Here is a 16140-nt window from a genome sequence, read left to right as displayed (position 1 = left end):
GAGTTCCCCCTTCTGTCCTCCTTCTTGATTTCTCAGGCAGTACAGACAGAGACATGAATGCTTAATGACTTCTGCTACTCATAGCCTATTACATTATTGCATTAATTTAAATATGATCTATTTTGACACCTTACGTATCAGCTTTTTTTGTACTCCCCTGCTGTTAAAGCTTGTCTTGGCACTCATAATGCTTATCTTTCATTCATGGATCATGTTCTTGAATTCACCATTCCCTTCAAACAGACCATCTTAAGATAGATGTGTCTTTGGATTTTCTCTGTGTATTCAATCATTTGAAGAATTTATGCTCAAAGGTCTAAAAATGTATAGAATACTTCTATGGAATAAAATATAATGCTCTTATTCAATATGCTTGTGTAGACATTTAGATTGACAACAGTTCTACTTTGTCTTAATTGCACAGTTTAATTTGTGGAAATCTATAAACAAATGTCCATATGTTTACTTGCAAGAGTATGTGTGCTTTATAAATCTGTGTTTATCAAAAGTCTCTGTGCATTTTCCGTAAACGTTCTAGTTTTTATTTTTGGCGCAGTTTCTGTTCCATGTTGTATTTTGCGTCAACTTTAACTTATCACTCACACAGAGGATGAAACCCTGTTATTCTTTTGTTTTTGTTCTGTTTTGGAGCATAAATACTTGTTTGCTCTCTGTTGTGTTGCTTCGCAGAAAAGGGCCTAAAATAAACTTCTGAAAAGTATAAAGGCTGGGACTGTATCCAGGAAAAACATCAAGTGTTTCCCCGTTCCTTTGAATTGTGAGCAAAGACTGAAATCTGTTGTTTTCTGAGTTTTTACTGACTCAGCTGACTCACACAGATGCAGCCCTCACTGCTCACTTTCTAATTGTTTTTACATGTTTATAGATCTCATAACAATGTTATTTGTTAGAATTGCACCAAAACAAATGTGTTTCAACATTTCACATAAAAAAAAGAAAACCAAATTCATTTGGTCATACGCAAACACGATGGGGTGAATTTATCCTTAAGAGACCCTTAAAACAGACTAGGGAATAATAGGGGAAAGACCATCTATATCTTTGCTGCCTCACTGTCCGGTCAGTCTATGACTTCACAGGATGAGTATTTGTGTGAGAACTCCTCAGAACTCTGGTTTCATGAAATCAAATGACCTTAACCAGAATGTAGGTGAGCTTTAGTCATAACCAGGCAAATATTTCATGGCTACAATGCTTATTTCTTGGGAGAAATTGAGTCATAATTCATTTAATTCTTTTAATCACTCCATCGGTCACCTTTTGTTTTTTTTTACAACCAACTGCCATGTGCACGCACAGGATTGTGGGATATCATAGGCAGTGAAGGATATCAATGCTGCAATCGTGAAGGCACCACAAAAGTTACACACTCTAAAAACAAATGGTGCTATATAGCACTAAAAGCGGTTCTTTGGTTCGTAATCATAGGGGAACCACTTTTAGTGCTATTTAGCACCTATTTTTACAGGCGCTATATAGCACCTTTGTCAAATGGTGCCATGTAGAACCATAAGAGATGCCATATAGCACTTTCAACAATGGTGCACCAATCATAACTCATCCATGGCTCCCAGCATGCATTGCGACATGAAGCCAAAGAGAAACTTATTTTAACTTAATATTAAAGTCAAAGGTCAAGATGCAACTAAAGCAAACACTATTCACCAAAACGGTAAGTTGAAAAGAAAAAAAAACCCATCTAAACCTTAATTCTTAATAAAGAACTTCTGTTTTAGATACTCCAGAAATAAAGTCTAACTGGTTAGTAATGTGTGAAGTTGGTGTTGCTGTTTGTGGAGAGGTCCTTTTTTTCTGAGGTCAAAGGTCTCATGTGGGGGCCCTGGAATATTTCCTTATGGGGGCAAAAAAAATAATTATTTCTTCAAGAAATATACTGTATTTTAATGTTGTTTTAAGAACCTTTAAAGAACTATACAGGGGCTTGGAGGTTTTACGGTAGTGTTGCTATATAGCACCTCATCGACTCCAAAGAACCGCTGAAGAACCATACAGGGGCTTAACAGGTTCTTTATATGGTAGTGGTGCTATATAGCACCTTAACCACTCCAAAGAACCGCTGAAGAACCTTTTTTTTTTAGAGTGCCGAAACATCGGATTCCTGTCTTGATGCGGATGCAGCCAATATTTAGTTCAACACCAATGGGATTTTCCAATGAACTTTCTGCAGTTTGAATCATTATTAAAACAACATGGTGACAGACAATGCATATGAATGGATCTCTAAACTATGGAAGCCTGTTTCTGCCACTAAATAAAAAAATAAAAAAGGAAATTGCGACTTTTTATTCAGACTTTTTCCTCGCAATTCTGACTTTTATTCTCAGAATTTTGAGATATAAACTCGCAACTGCGAGTTATAAACTCAGAATTGTGAGATATATACTCGTAATTCTGAGAGAAAAAAAGTCCGAATTGCGAGTTTATAATTCGGAATTCTCACTTAATTTCTCAGAACTGTTTATCTCTAAATTCTTACTTTATTACTCGGAATTGCGAGTTTATATCTCAATTCTGAGAAGAAAAAAAAAGTCAAAAAAGGAAATTGTGACTTTTTTCTCGCAATTGTGACTTTTTTTCTCAGAATTGCGTGATACAAATGTTCAATTCTGACTTGCAATTGCGAGGAAAAAAAGTTAGAATTGTGAGATAAAAAGTTCTTTATTTTTAAGTTTTTATTTTTTTTTATTCAGTGGCAGAAATGGGCTTCCATACTAAACCGATTCATTCAAAAACACTGATTCATGCAGGAACAAAACTGTGACTGAATATGAACAAATCTTAATACTATACATCCATATATTTATTTAATGTTGCTTGAATGTAGGACTGCAACAGATTATTATTTTGATAATCCATTAATCCAACGATTACTAGAATGATTAATCGAGTAATCGTCGATTATTTTCCAGCTTTTATAAAGGGTTAGACATATCTTAACGTAAAACAAGGTAATCACTTAAGCTTTTGAAAATGTCAAAGAATTATATTACTTTTGTACAATTACAATCATTATCTCAATAATGTCGACTAATCATTTTAGCTGTACTTGAATGTTGTTATGAGACACTCAGTGGTTATCCTGATTTGGTTTCGTTTAGAAATGTTTTCTTTGTGGAGCAAAAATAGGTAAAAACTGCCAATGTGTCTGAAATGTAATTCAATACTATATATTGAACTGTTGTGTAAAAGCATTATCGCACAGTGCTGTTGCTCTGCATATCAGCAGTAATTATTTGGGCCTACATATAGGCTATGCCGATATTCAGAAGCACTGTTTGCAATATTAGTTACAGTAAACGTCATACAAAGATCTTATTTCATAGCAGTTCTTTTTTCAGTCAGAGCAAATATCAGCTGCTTTGTTTAAAAAAACGTACATTAAATCTGAAATACAGACTGAACGATGACAACAATAACGAACATCCAACATCTAGGATGACTTTGAGGGCGAGTAATTTGTGGGCTAATTTTCATTTTTGGGTGAACTAACCCTTTAAATGTAGTAGCCTACCGCTTATCTACTAAAGAAGGAAGAGATACTCATTTAACTCCTACAAGAATATGAATTAAGGTTAACAGAGTTTATCAGGATTTTTGTACTTTGGTCTTTTGCTGTTAGCCATAGCAAATATTATTACACATACTATTCCGCTGAGAACATGTGTTGTTATCCTGGCAAACTTTTAAGCCATAGTTTACTTTAATTTAAGTACACATACATTTACATTTAGACATTTAGCAGACGCTTTTATCCAAAGCGACTTACAAATGAGGACAATGGAAGCAATCAAAATCAACAAAAGAGCAATGATAAGCAAGTGCTATAACAAGTCTCAGTTAACTTAATGCAGTACAAGTAGCAAGTTTTTTTTTTTTAAATCATATAATATATAAAAAGAAAACAGATAGAATAGAAAAAGAATAGAGCAAGCTAGTGTTAGAGACCTTTTTTGCTTTTGTTAATCAGAAGTCAGAAAGTCAGAATTATAATTGTATAATAAATAAAATTATTTATTATTTATAATTATTAATAAAAGTTTTTTTTTTTATATAAAGAATAGAATTAGAATAGAGAGTGCTAGAGTTAGAGGGTCAAATAAAGATGGAAGAGATGTGTTTTTAGCTGATTCTTGAAGATGGTTAAGGACTCAGCTGCTCTGACTGAGTTGGGCAGGTCATTCCACCAGGAGGGAACATTTAATTTAAAAGTCAGAGATTAGTAATTTTGTGCCTCTTTGAGATGGCACAATAAAGCGATGTTCACTTGCAGAATGCAAGCCTCTAGAGGGCACATAATTCTGAAGTAACGAATTTAGGTAAAGTGGTGCAGAGCCAGTGGTGGTTTTGTAGGCAAACATTAATGCCTTAAATTTTATGCGAGTTGCTATTGGTAGCCAGTGCAAACTGATAAACAGAGGTGTGACGTGCATTCTTTTCGGCTCGTTAAAAATTGATCTTGCTGCCGCGTTCTGGATTAATTGAAGAAGTAAGAACTAATTAACGATGGGCCGAGGCAGTGATGGTTACACCTCGGGTGTGCATAATTTTCCAATAAATCAACCACCCGAAGTTAATTATTCCGCTTATACTTTGGTTACCACACCTAATTCAGATGTTGTTTTTAAAGACATTTGGTAGGTTCTGTAGATAGTACACCATTGATCTTATCGCATCTTATCTCAAGTTGATAATTCCAAAGACTATAGAATACCCAAGACATGTCACTCATATAGTTTTGAATGGGGAAAAATGCAACGGTCAATATGGCCGCTCTATCGAAGGAAGCCCCGCCTTCTAGCAAAAGAGCCAATCGCTAATCGTAAAGTCAGCGCTCCACTGCAGCTGCCTTTAGAAGTCCCGGTTGCTATAGAAACAGTCAACGCTCTGAGACGTGCGCTTAGGACTGCGCATGCGCACTGGCTGATCTAGCCTGAGAAATAAGCTTTTTTTAACGCTATTTGAGCAAAATAAACAACATTTATGATACAGTTGTTGTCAGATTTCATTGGTGATTTCAAATATAATAATAATAATAATAATAATTTTATCGTAAGCTTAGTGAACGGTTTTGGAGAATCTGATGTTTCCCCATTCAAAGAGATAGGAGCTCCACTTGCATACCTGAGAGGTGTTTCAAAGATGGCCGCCGAGTGACATGACTTGCCTTAAAGGGACTTTGATAATTCCAACACCTCATTTTAGAGCTAGTAACGGAGGCTTGAGACAATGATATGAGAGAGAGAGAGAGAGAGAGAGAGAGAGATTGGTTAAGCGTGAATTACTTGAATCTGTGTGTCTCTCAGCAGCATCTCTAGTGAAACCGCAAGTTTAACTGCTTCAAGAACAGCGACATTCCGCAGAGAGATTGAGAGTACGAGTATGTAGGCCTAATTTTGGGGACAAAACATGCAAATACTTTGTAATTTTTATCCTGTTGTTAAATATATTTGCTTGGTCAGTGTCATTGTGGATTTTGGATCTTTTGTTGTAGGACTTTTGAAAGAAATAACAGAAATGGTTTGGCAAAGTGATATTGAACTGTAATACGGTCAAGACCTGCCTGGAACTTTTTTATCTGTGCATTTTTCTCAAAATAACTGCACATCCTAAAACGTTCGTCAACGAATCAGATTCAAGCATTCAACAGCCCCGTAATATAACTGAGATTAATGCAAATGACAGATAGCAAATGTTGATATTTGTAGGCTAAATATCAAAGCATCATTCCTCTTTGTCAATAAGTAGCCCACATAGTTTGTGTTCAGGGAGAAAAAAAACAATCAGGCATTCTTGAAATGACGGCATCAGATGTCCTTTCCTTCTGTTTTCCTTGTATTAAGGGGAAAGCTCCCTAAAATGTTAGAATGAGGAAGAAAACTTGATTTAAAAAAAATTGAGAAACTGCTGGGGAGTCATGCTCCTCTAGCATTCAGTATCGACACGTTTCAGAAAGGCGGGGCATAGAGGAGAAACAATAATGTACAGTATGTGGAAAATAATTTTTTTAACCTTAAACCGCATAAACACATTTCATTACACCAAATACACAAAATAATGTTCTTTTTAGCAACATCATATGACCCCTTTAAATAATTGTCTAAAAGCTGAATAATAACTAGCATTATATGACTTTTGGTACAGTACTTCATTTCTTCCACAATCCTGATGCTTGTCTAGACACAAGTGATCCTCATCAACTGTTAACATCAACTGGTTTTGTCTAGAACCTTTTGTGTATCCTTGAATTCATCACTTCATTGCAGACAGATTAAGGTCAGAATAAATTATGAATTTGCTGTAGAACCATTGTATTCAGTCCTGAGTCACTGGTGAATTGCACTGTGAATGGAATCAATTGTGTAATTATGATAATTTTTCTAATATTTGTAAACTATTTTCTTTAGGCTTTTACAATTTACTTGTGTTTTTAAATTGTAAATGAATTTTATCTCTTTAGTTTAATAATAATACTGTGCATTTCCCTATATAGTTTGAGTTTTTTTTTTACTTCTCTTTTCACTGACTCATTTTGCTGACAGAGAGTTTCGATTCATACTTTGCTCTATTAATTTAATTTAGGTCTCATGACAGTATTATATCTAAGAAGTGTCAGAGTGGATGAAAACAGTGGATTTAGTTCCCAGGCTCTCAGTGCAGCATATAGCCTATGCCACATGACTTTGTTTATGTTGATACTGTGTGTCCAAGGGAAACAAAGCAGTGTCTGATTCACCAACAAAAGAAATACCAGCACTGTCGGGCAATCCAAGGCCGTTAGCACCAGCAATGTTGCGTTAGTTAATGAAAGACTGAATCTGGGCCAGCTCTGTAGTTTCTGAGATTTGAGTGTTTCTATTGCTCATTTCCACATCTGAGATATCCCTGCCAGCTGTACCTGGAGCCAAAATCAGTGAGCCATCACACCGAAACCAAGAGATTTTTTTTTCAATACCATCCATAGTAAAAAAAAAGTAATATATTTAAAATACATTTATTTCATACTAAGTATAGCTCAAATCTATTAACATATGTACTGACATATTGCTCGAAACTTGCTGATATAAAAATTATAATTAAACTTTATTTGGAGTACTACTTGTGCACAATGCACATTTTTTAATATTAAGCCTAAAATATGTTTTAATGTCACTATTGATGAGGATTGTATGATCTTTGAATAATATCGGCCTTTAAATGCAAGATATTTAAAGTGTACCTGAAGTAGTTCCACTTTAGCACAATCAAATATACTGCAGTATATCTTTAGTTGGAGCTCAGGACAAGCACAAAATTAGTTGTTCCAATTTAGCAGACTTGAAGTATACCAGTTTAGTATACCAAAAGTACAGTTGCAGGGTATTTTTCTTAAGTACATAAATATGTAAATGTATTTGTAGTATACTTTTAGTAGCCTAACATACATATTTAAAAAGAATTACTCAAGGAAAATGTATAACTAACAAATAATTACTGCAGTGAGAGTTACAGAGTATTCAGTGAAGGGGAAAAAAATCAAGAATATGGATATGATACAAACAATTCAATGACCATTGACTGACTCAATTATAGTATTAATTTGACAATCTTTAACCCTGTAAAAACGGATATATCTCTTTTTTTAATGGAACAGTACATTAATTCTTTAGGGGAAAAAATACACAGTTGCATACATGATTTTTGTTGAGAATAATATTTGATATACACCAGGCTTTTATGGCTCATAGCTTGATGAGAATATGAAGCTCACACTCGAGGAGGAAAAAAAACACCTCAATGCAGTTGCTGATGTTTTTGAGGACCAAAAAGGTGATATTCTGATAGATTGTATTGTAAATCAATGAGCTCTTCATACTAAACTACTACTTAAAATGAGTTGTCAGTTGTCAATCTATAGTTCTCAAAAATATGTATTATAAGACAAAAGTAGGATAACATTTAAATGCTTAGTTCTATGATCAAAGCTCTGTAGTCTTTATCGTGGGGCAAAACATATAATGCAATGCAATACAATAATGACTGAGTGATATACAAATAAATGTTCCACAAAAGCCTGTGTATGCCAGCATATTTGATACACACTTTAACATGATTTTTGTAAAGATAATAATAAAAACATAAATAATCAAGTAACCCTTGCTTCAGTCCAGTAGGTGTTCATTTGATTATTTTTTAACAAAAGTTTTACATTTACTTTAAAAGATCATTAAAGATTTAACAGTAAAAAAGCATATGTCCTATGACCTTAAGATGTCTTTTACTTGCTAGAAAAGTATCAACTGAGACAACAGAAGGCATGTAGTAAATTGTGCACAAGGTTTAAAAGTTTTAATCATTTAGAGGCTTTGGAAATTTGCATATCAAATATGACACAGTGGGTTTAGGGTTAGATTTTGTCTTTTAAAGGTTTGGATGCCCTTGTCTTGATAAAGGATTTTTAGCTCTAATCATTCTGTTTATGATGTTGGCAAATCTCTTCAAAGAGTATTTTGAAATAGAATATCGAGATTGAAACAAAAATAATAGATAACAAATGGTAATATTTGCAAAAAGCATCATTGCTCTGTCATTGTTTTACACTGAATGTGCAAGTAAATGAGTTCATATGGATAAGCAATGCTAAGTGTAAATGGCATGTGTTTGTGTGAGTAGCCTAATACCGCAATAGTACAGTGATAAAATATCCACATGAATATATAAATATAGTTTAAACACAACTCCAAGTGCAATCAACACATACAGCAATGTTCATACATGCTAGTATATTGGATGTTGCCATTAAGCATGAACATTTGAATAATGTGAACATGAATATCAGATGGTGTCAAACAGGTTAGACATATCTATATATACATATCCACATTGAGTCCACTGTAAGGCTTAGAAGTGCGGTGTTAGGCAGAATCTTTGGCAGAAGAACAAATGGTCATTTTGAATTTCTACTTGACATTGGTTTAAAGCGAATTATTACACAATGTTTAGACTTGTTAGACAGGGATTCCAGGAACCATCACATCATCACACCACCCTGAATGCATTCAAGACGTGACAACCCAACCCTGCTGGTGTCTTATGCGAAACGGGTTGTGTCTCTAAACTAGTAGTCAACGGGTGGGTTTTTTTCACCGACTGACGCTGATACAATAACTAGTGTGGGGTGGCTGATGACCAATAGGAAGAGCAGGGCTAGTTGTTATTTGTCACATTCACAAGGGCATCCAGTAACTAGGTTATGAGTCAAAGGTCCAGTTACAAAGATGTTTTCTCTAGTTTTGAATGTCAGCTTCAACAAATAATTTTTTTTTTTAATTAACCCTAAATTTCAACTTTCCAGTTCTAGTATTTTAAATAATAGTTGTGTTACAGCTGTTATATAAAAAAAATCTAATTAAGTAGCCTATATAACGAAGGTAGATTTTAATGAAAAGATATGAAAGTTTCATAATTTTTTCATAAAGTTTGACATTTTGCATAATTGTCAGCTTAGGGTGCCACATAGCCTACATTGTAGATGATAGAAATTTAAACTTGTTTCACTTACTAATGTCTACTGTTTTATTAAATTGTTCTCGTGTTTCAGAATTGTTCCACTGCAAAATTTTGTTGAAAATACTAATAGTTTAGTGGAAACAAAATGTCTCACTAATGGGGCATGTTGTCACGGGACATAAATGTGTGTTTAATAAACTACTTTTTTTCTGGTGGAAATAATAGAGTTTTGTTGTTTTTTTTAGAAAAGACTCTTGCCTATGAATTCCTTTCCCTGATATTTACTGGAATGAAAGTGACAACTAACACAGTACCTTACTAAATTTAATTAATGAAATAAGAAATAATTAAATGTAGGCTAATTAAAGGCAATTGCACATGCATGAACAAAAATACTGCGGAAAAATCAGATATTGTTAGTTATCCATTGACAAGGGTTTTGGAAAAATGTTCTATATGCTAGTTCAATTCACGACCAAGCAGGTCACAAAAATCACAAGCGTCATTCGCGATTGACAATTTTTTCTAGATAAGCAACTCGTGTAGATCAAAATTGGGAAAGGAAGTGACATGGAAATGAGTATTTTTTGACGGTAAACACTGCCCTCCTTTCCGTCCTCACCCATGACATTATTTTCGGGGTTAGGCTGGTACAGGATAGGACGGGGCACGTAGGCTACTGGTAGGCAAAAAGAAAAAAGAAAAAGAAGCGAACTTCTGTGAAGGAGTTAAAGTGTGTCAGCAAGTTTGCGGAAGCTGAAGATGGTCCTCCTCCTCCTCCTCCTCCTCCTCCTCCTCCTCCACCACCACATGATCTCCTTCTGAACTTGACGCGTCCTGGAGGGTTTGCCTTTAAAAGCTGAAGAGCGGAACGGTGAACACACGGTCAGCGGCTCCGCGTCTGATACACATTAACTTCCACTGAGAAGTGTTTGTCTGAGGGCACATCACCGACCATGAGCTCCTCACGCGGCGTGGGACTTTATTTGACGCTTTTACTCGCTCTTCTGTGCGATGCATCGGAAGGTAAATGCAACTTTTTAGGCCTGCGTCACGCTAATGTTTTCATGTCGTTTGCACAGAACATAGCTCAGACATAGAGTAGGCTACTTTTGCTTTTACGACAGTGTAGAAATGTTTTGTTGTTTATTTATGTCATGTTTCGAAAGGCAGTGTTTGTTTGTGAATAGATTTTTTTTCCATGGATACCAGAGTTACATAAAACATGCTTGCAGATGTTCTGGATGTTATCCAAGTTTTTTTTTCTTCCCTCTGACTAATGCCAATGTGTCCTACTTTTCCAGACTCTCCTGTCCAAAGGGAAATTACTGACACGCTGGCTGATGAAGGTCTGTTTGAATTATATTTTCAGCTTTATACCATAATCACGCCGCCATATTTTTAATATATAATCTATAACTAAATAATAGCACACCAGCATGTTATTATAAATGTCAGCACGTCAGCGATTCATCCCTGCTGAAAGAACTATAGAAACCATCACAGGAATTGTATTGGTTTTAATGGAAACTGTAATGTCCCTGTGGGTCTCTACTGGTAATTTGTTGCCTTTTATTGGAGACTTGTTAAAACCACTAAATCCTAATGGAATATGTCTCAAAACACACCACAGGAAACAATTTTTTAGTGGTTAATTGTTGATGGTTTGTAATGGTATTTGTATTGGAAACTAGTAGAATTTCTATGATGGTTTCTATTGTTTGTTTTTTTTTCAGTAGGGATCCACAAATATTTAGTTTCACGGTTAAAAACAATATAGTAAGTGGGCAGTTACTATACGTAATTAATTAAAGGCAGTTATTATACAGCAACATACCATTCAGATAAAAAATGGACAATTACATTGTTGTTCAAAAAAAGCATAACTTTGCATGTCACCAACGCAACACGCAGATTGAAAGCTGGTGTGGCTCATTGATGTTGTTCTGCGTGTTTTCGCAGGCATGCGATCTAAAATTTCGCGTAAAAATTCCCCACACAGATTTAGCAAAAAGTTTAATTTGGTCAAGTGAGTGGATGATGACTTCTAGAAGTGTTAGCTGTGCTTCATACATCACTATACTACTGTCAGTAGTAGACAGTGGACCTTTTTTGCCAACTAGTTTCGCACGTAATGTTATCACTGATGACTAATGCAAAGCCGTGCTTGTCAGGAGCCTGACCTGATTGTTGTTTTCTTTCGTTCGCAGATGGCCTTCAGCGAGAGTTGCCACTTACCCCTGAGGGTAAGCATGGCCTTATCATGATCAGTGACTGTTGATTGATCAATTGGTTTATATTTGTAATGGATATGTGTTTTGATTCGTTAAAATTAATGTTGACTTAAGAGGCAAAACTTATTTTCATCTGTAAAGCAAGAGTTTACACTTTCTTTGTCTTATTTCAGAGCTGGACTTTTTGATGATGCAGAGACCAATCATCCCTGACCTTTCCAAAGTGTTGGGTGAGTGATCGCTTGCTGTTTCTCAATGAAAAGTCAATGAATTTAAGTGGTGTTTTACATCCTTTCCTTGGTTTCTTTGTGTGTGTTTAGCTGCAGGCTCTTCAGACATGACCCAGAGAGAAGTCACAAACTTTCACGCTGAGAATGTCCCAATAGGTACAGTTGCATGCTATAATGTGTTTTGGTTTGGGAGCTGAGATTCAGTTTGCCAGTGTGTCTCGACTTCTGAGCAAGAACTTGGAGTGGTCTTTAGATGAACATTTTATACGTTTATATAAAAAGCTCTTCTATAGTGTTTAAGAAGCCCTGGACTCAATTAATATAGCACTGGTTGAATTAATTGCAGCATTTTACAGATTTTTAACCGGTCAAAATTTCTGGTATAATTGGTGTTTACATTTTAAAAATCTCTCATCTGCCTCATCAGGTCGCCCAGTGTTTGGCCCTCGCTCCATGGGACCCAGGATGGGTCCAGAGGTTGATTTCCCCCCAGCCTTTCCAAATACAGGCAACCTGCAAGATATCTGTCAGTTCAGTAAAGCTCCGCTCCGGTACCCTAAGGACATGTTTCCTCAGGATGGCTTTGGCCATGAGCATCGTCAGGCTGATGCTATCAATCAACTCCAGTCCTGGTACGGTGTCTGCTGTGGCATTGATGGAACACCGGAAGAGCAAATCTGTTGTGCTGAACAAGCGGTGAGAGTCTTGACATTATTACACCTTCTAATAATACGTGTAGCTTTCACAAGACTATATTTACAGGACCTTCTGTCCAAGCTCATATGTACTTCTGTTGTGATTATAAATTGAGAACTACTACTTTAAAGTTTTAGTGTATGAATTCCATGCCACCAGACTAAATGCAGCAACAAATTAATTGGAGTGATGACATATTTTTGTAGGGCAACCTGGAAATTAACATCACCCTTGTTCTCTCAACAAAAACCCAATTGGATTTTTTTTTCATTGGCTTTTGGATTATTGCGGAAAATAAGTTCTGTCACTAACAAAAGTATATAATTCTTACACGTTTTGTTCATCATGATGATCTTCACAAATGAACACACCTTTTATGAATTTTCACCAGATGTAGAAAGCTAAATGTAGGCTATAAACAAACTACAACACAGTCGCATGACTTTAGGCTTCTCTCTTTCAGTCTTTATTTAAAAAATATAGAGTTAGAATAGTTTGCAAGAGTGTGATGATAAACATAATGAGGTTATAAAAGCAGACTAGTGAGTAGATGGGTTTAACATTTTGTATAATTTTTTTTATTTATTTTTTTTATTAGTCGGTTATTCTAATGCACATAAACATACAGATGCAGTCTCAGCTATAAAATAAGAAGCATACAATCAGGTAGAAAAGTTAATACAGTCAGGCTAGAGGCTAAATATGCACCATAGAATAGAAGATCAAGAGAGGTTGTTAATGTAGCACCAGAGAGGTGTCCATATCTGCCAAAAATCATTAGACTTTTGATGTATATCAAAGGTGAGTTTCTCAAGTGGAAGTAACGTAGATATTTGAGACAACCACATTTTAAAAGAGGGTACTTGAGGAGATGACCACAGTAACAATATACATTTCTTTGCCAGATAAACCAAAATTAGAAACAGTTGTTTGGTGTGGAAGTCAAACACAGTCTCCACTCCACTGTATAACAAATACAGTTCCAGAGAAAAACAAAATTTCAACTTAAAAAGACTTTGTAAAAAATTATGTACTTTAGTCCAAAAAGAAAAGATTTTGTCACAATACCAGAAGCAGTGAAGGAATGTTCCTTTGCGTTTTTTGCAATTAAAACAAAGATCAGAGGAGTTTCTGTAAATCTTTTTTAAACGTAAAGGTGTAAGGTAAACTCTGTTAATTAATTTGTATAATGATTTTTAATGTCCACAACAGCCTCTGTAGTCCCATTTGGCCATTTGTTAGCAACCACCTATTTTAATACAAGTAAACGCTGTAAAAAAACAAAAAAAAATCTAAAGGGGGTATTACTGATGCATGTTATGTTGTAGAATAAAGCATGAAAATTTGTTCAGCTTGCCATAACCAAAAACTTGTGTTTTTCAACCTATTGACTTCAGGATGATGGAACCAGAAGGTCTGAAATGCTAACTTGTTTCTAGTGCTAACATGTCATCCCTGCAGCACTCTATTGCCTGTTTCCAAACAGGTTTCCCAAACACGCCTGTCATTTGTTAATCCAGCGCCAAACCTCTACCATTATTTGAGGCTGCGTAGCCTTTCTCAAACAGTTTTAGCGCTACAGAGTCACCGTGTTTGTTTACACTCACATCTGGTTTAAATCCAGTTCTTAACTGCTTTCAGATTCCTTACATTACTAAAGCAGAGGCCACAGATCTAGGAGGACTAGCATTTCACCAGAAAGTACATTTCTTACTAAATAATATTTGAAAGACCGTTAAATACTTATTTTCCCCTGCTTTGCCTTTGTAATTTACTGTATTTACATTGACTTAAATTTTTTGATGTTGCTCAGTTCTGTTATTTACTTTGTCTTTATATGGACATTGTTGTGCACCAGGGACAGATCTGCACTCATGTACAATCAAGGTCTTTAGACAAAATCTCTCTTTGTTTTCATTTCAATATTTAGTCTTTGGTGCCAAAGCATCCAAAACATTGGCAGTCTGAAATGGACCGTTGTCAAAGTAAACGGCTTTGACTGTTTGTGCGTGTATAATTCTCTCATGACTGTTGCGGCCTCTCTTTTTCATTGTAGATGTACCTCATTGTTTTTCCTTTTGTATATTTATTTCTGATTTCTGATTTGTCTTTCCAATCATTCAGTGGAAGAAGAGTCTGTCTGCCTACTGTACTCAGGAATTCTCTATTAAGACCAGTCACTACTTCTGCTGCAAGAAGAGCGGGAAGGCCAGATGGAGCTGTTTTGATAAAGAGGCTTCAGATTCTTCATATCACGTCTCCTCCGAGGTCTCAAATGGCAACACTCCACAAAAGATTCGAGGCTTCAAATATAACTCCAGCGCTTGCAAAGGGTAGGTTTCTACTGGAGTAAATACAGTGCGTTTTTAGTTTGAGTTTTTAATGGGCATTTTTTTTTTTTTTTTTTTACAAAAGAAATTTTTAAAATCAATGTTTGATTCAATGTCAGTGAATCAAAATGAATTGGATCATTCAACTGTTATTTTTACTAATTACTATATTCTATATTTCTTTACTGTGCTTGAGGTTTTAACAACATATCAGTATTACAGAAAGATGTTAAGAAAACATTTCTAGCTTTTGTTTTATGGTATATATTTCTGTAAGCCATGATCTCACATTTATGTTTCATAATGGCTTTAAAAATGATGTTTTATGCCATTTTTTTTTTCAAATAAAATTTATTTTAAAATTAATGCAATCATGGAAATAACTGTATTGTTGATGTGGTATACGATTTTACTCTGTATTTGTAAACTGTAAAATGCACGTACAGTATTTAGTAATGTTCAAGCTTTTTCATAGATAGTGACTGGGAAAGTACATGTATGGTAATGGTCACACACATAACATATAGAATATGTAGGCACACACTCTTATTGAAAAGTATATAAGATGACTGAAGAAAATGGAGGTGTTCTTCTCTTCATTGAGCTTTACCACCCTGTGTAATTGATCTCTAGTAAATACTCTTGATTTTAAACCTGTGGCTCCTGACTAGTTGTTCTTCGAATCCTGTTGGACACAACATTGGTTACGCCACGGTATAGATGGTCACATCAAATAATGAAAAGCCTGGTTAAATATTTACAAAAAATGCACTATGCAAAATAAATGCTATAGAACATTGAAAATAAATGTGTTTTCAAAACTGTGGAAGTAGTATTCTTTCTCTTCTGCTCTTCTTCTATAATGGTATTGTAAGAAATTATAGTCTGCCTCGACCCAGCTTCCACTCCAAATTGTGTATTAAACTATGCTCCTTTCTCTACAAAGAGCTTAATTATCATATAGATAGTTCTTTCCGATCTTAATCATATGTAAATATTAACATTACCTCCGGAGATAGCGTGGGAGAAGCAGCAGGTCGTCAAGAACCATCTGCTGACCAAAAGGGTACATGAAATAACTGCTATGGATTCTGTTTAATCTTATCACCTTAACATTTGGTT

General features: G+C 35.2%; 1 protein-coding gene across 1 annotated transcript in view; it reads left to right on the top strand.

Moving 5' to 3' along the window:
- The first annotated feature begins 10132 nt into the window (after positions 1 to 10132).
- The window catches only part of ecm1b (extracellular matrix protein 1b), a 13928-nt gene continuing 7920 nt past the window's right edge, over positions 10133 to 16140 (top strand). Inside the window, exons 1-7 of the mRNA XM_016563632.1 lie at positions 10133 to 10554; positions 10833 to 10877; positions 11739 to 11774; positions 11936 to 11992; positions 12083 to 12148; positions 12420 to 12688; positions 14813 to 15021. Of these exons, the coding sequence (XP_016419118.1) occupies positions 10485 to 10554; positions 10833 to 10877; positions 11739 to 11774; positions 11936 to 11992; positions 12083 to 12148; positions 12420 to 12688; positions 14813 to 15021 (752 nt within the window). The 5' untranslated portion in view covers positions 10133 to 10484. The remainder of the gene's footprint in view (positions 10555 to 10832; positions 10878 to 11738; positions 11775 to 11935; positions 11993 to 12082; positions 12149 to 12419; positions 12689 to 14812; positions 15022 to 16140) is intronic.

Source organism: Sinocyclocheilus rhinocerous, unplaced genomic scaffold (genome assembly GCF_001515625.1).
Source record: "Sinocyclocheilus rhinocerous isolate Xijiao unplaced genomic scaffold, SAMN03320098_v1.1 scaffold491, whole genome shotgun sequence".
Taxonomy (NCBI): domain Eukaryota; kingdom Metazoa; phylum Chordata; class Actinopteri; order Cypriniformes; family Cyprinidae; genus Sinocyclocheilus; species Sinocyclocheilus rhinocerous.
This window is presented reverse-complemented; position numbering and strand designations above follow the sequence as displayed.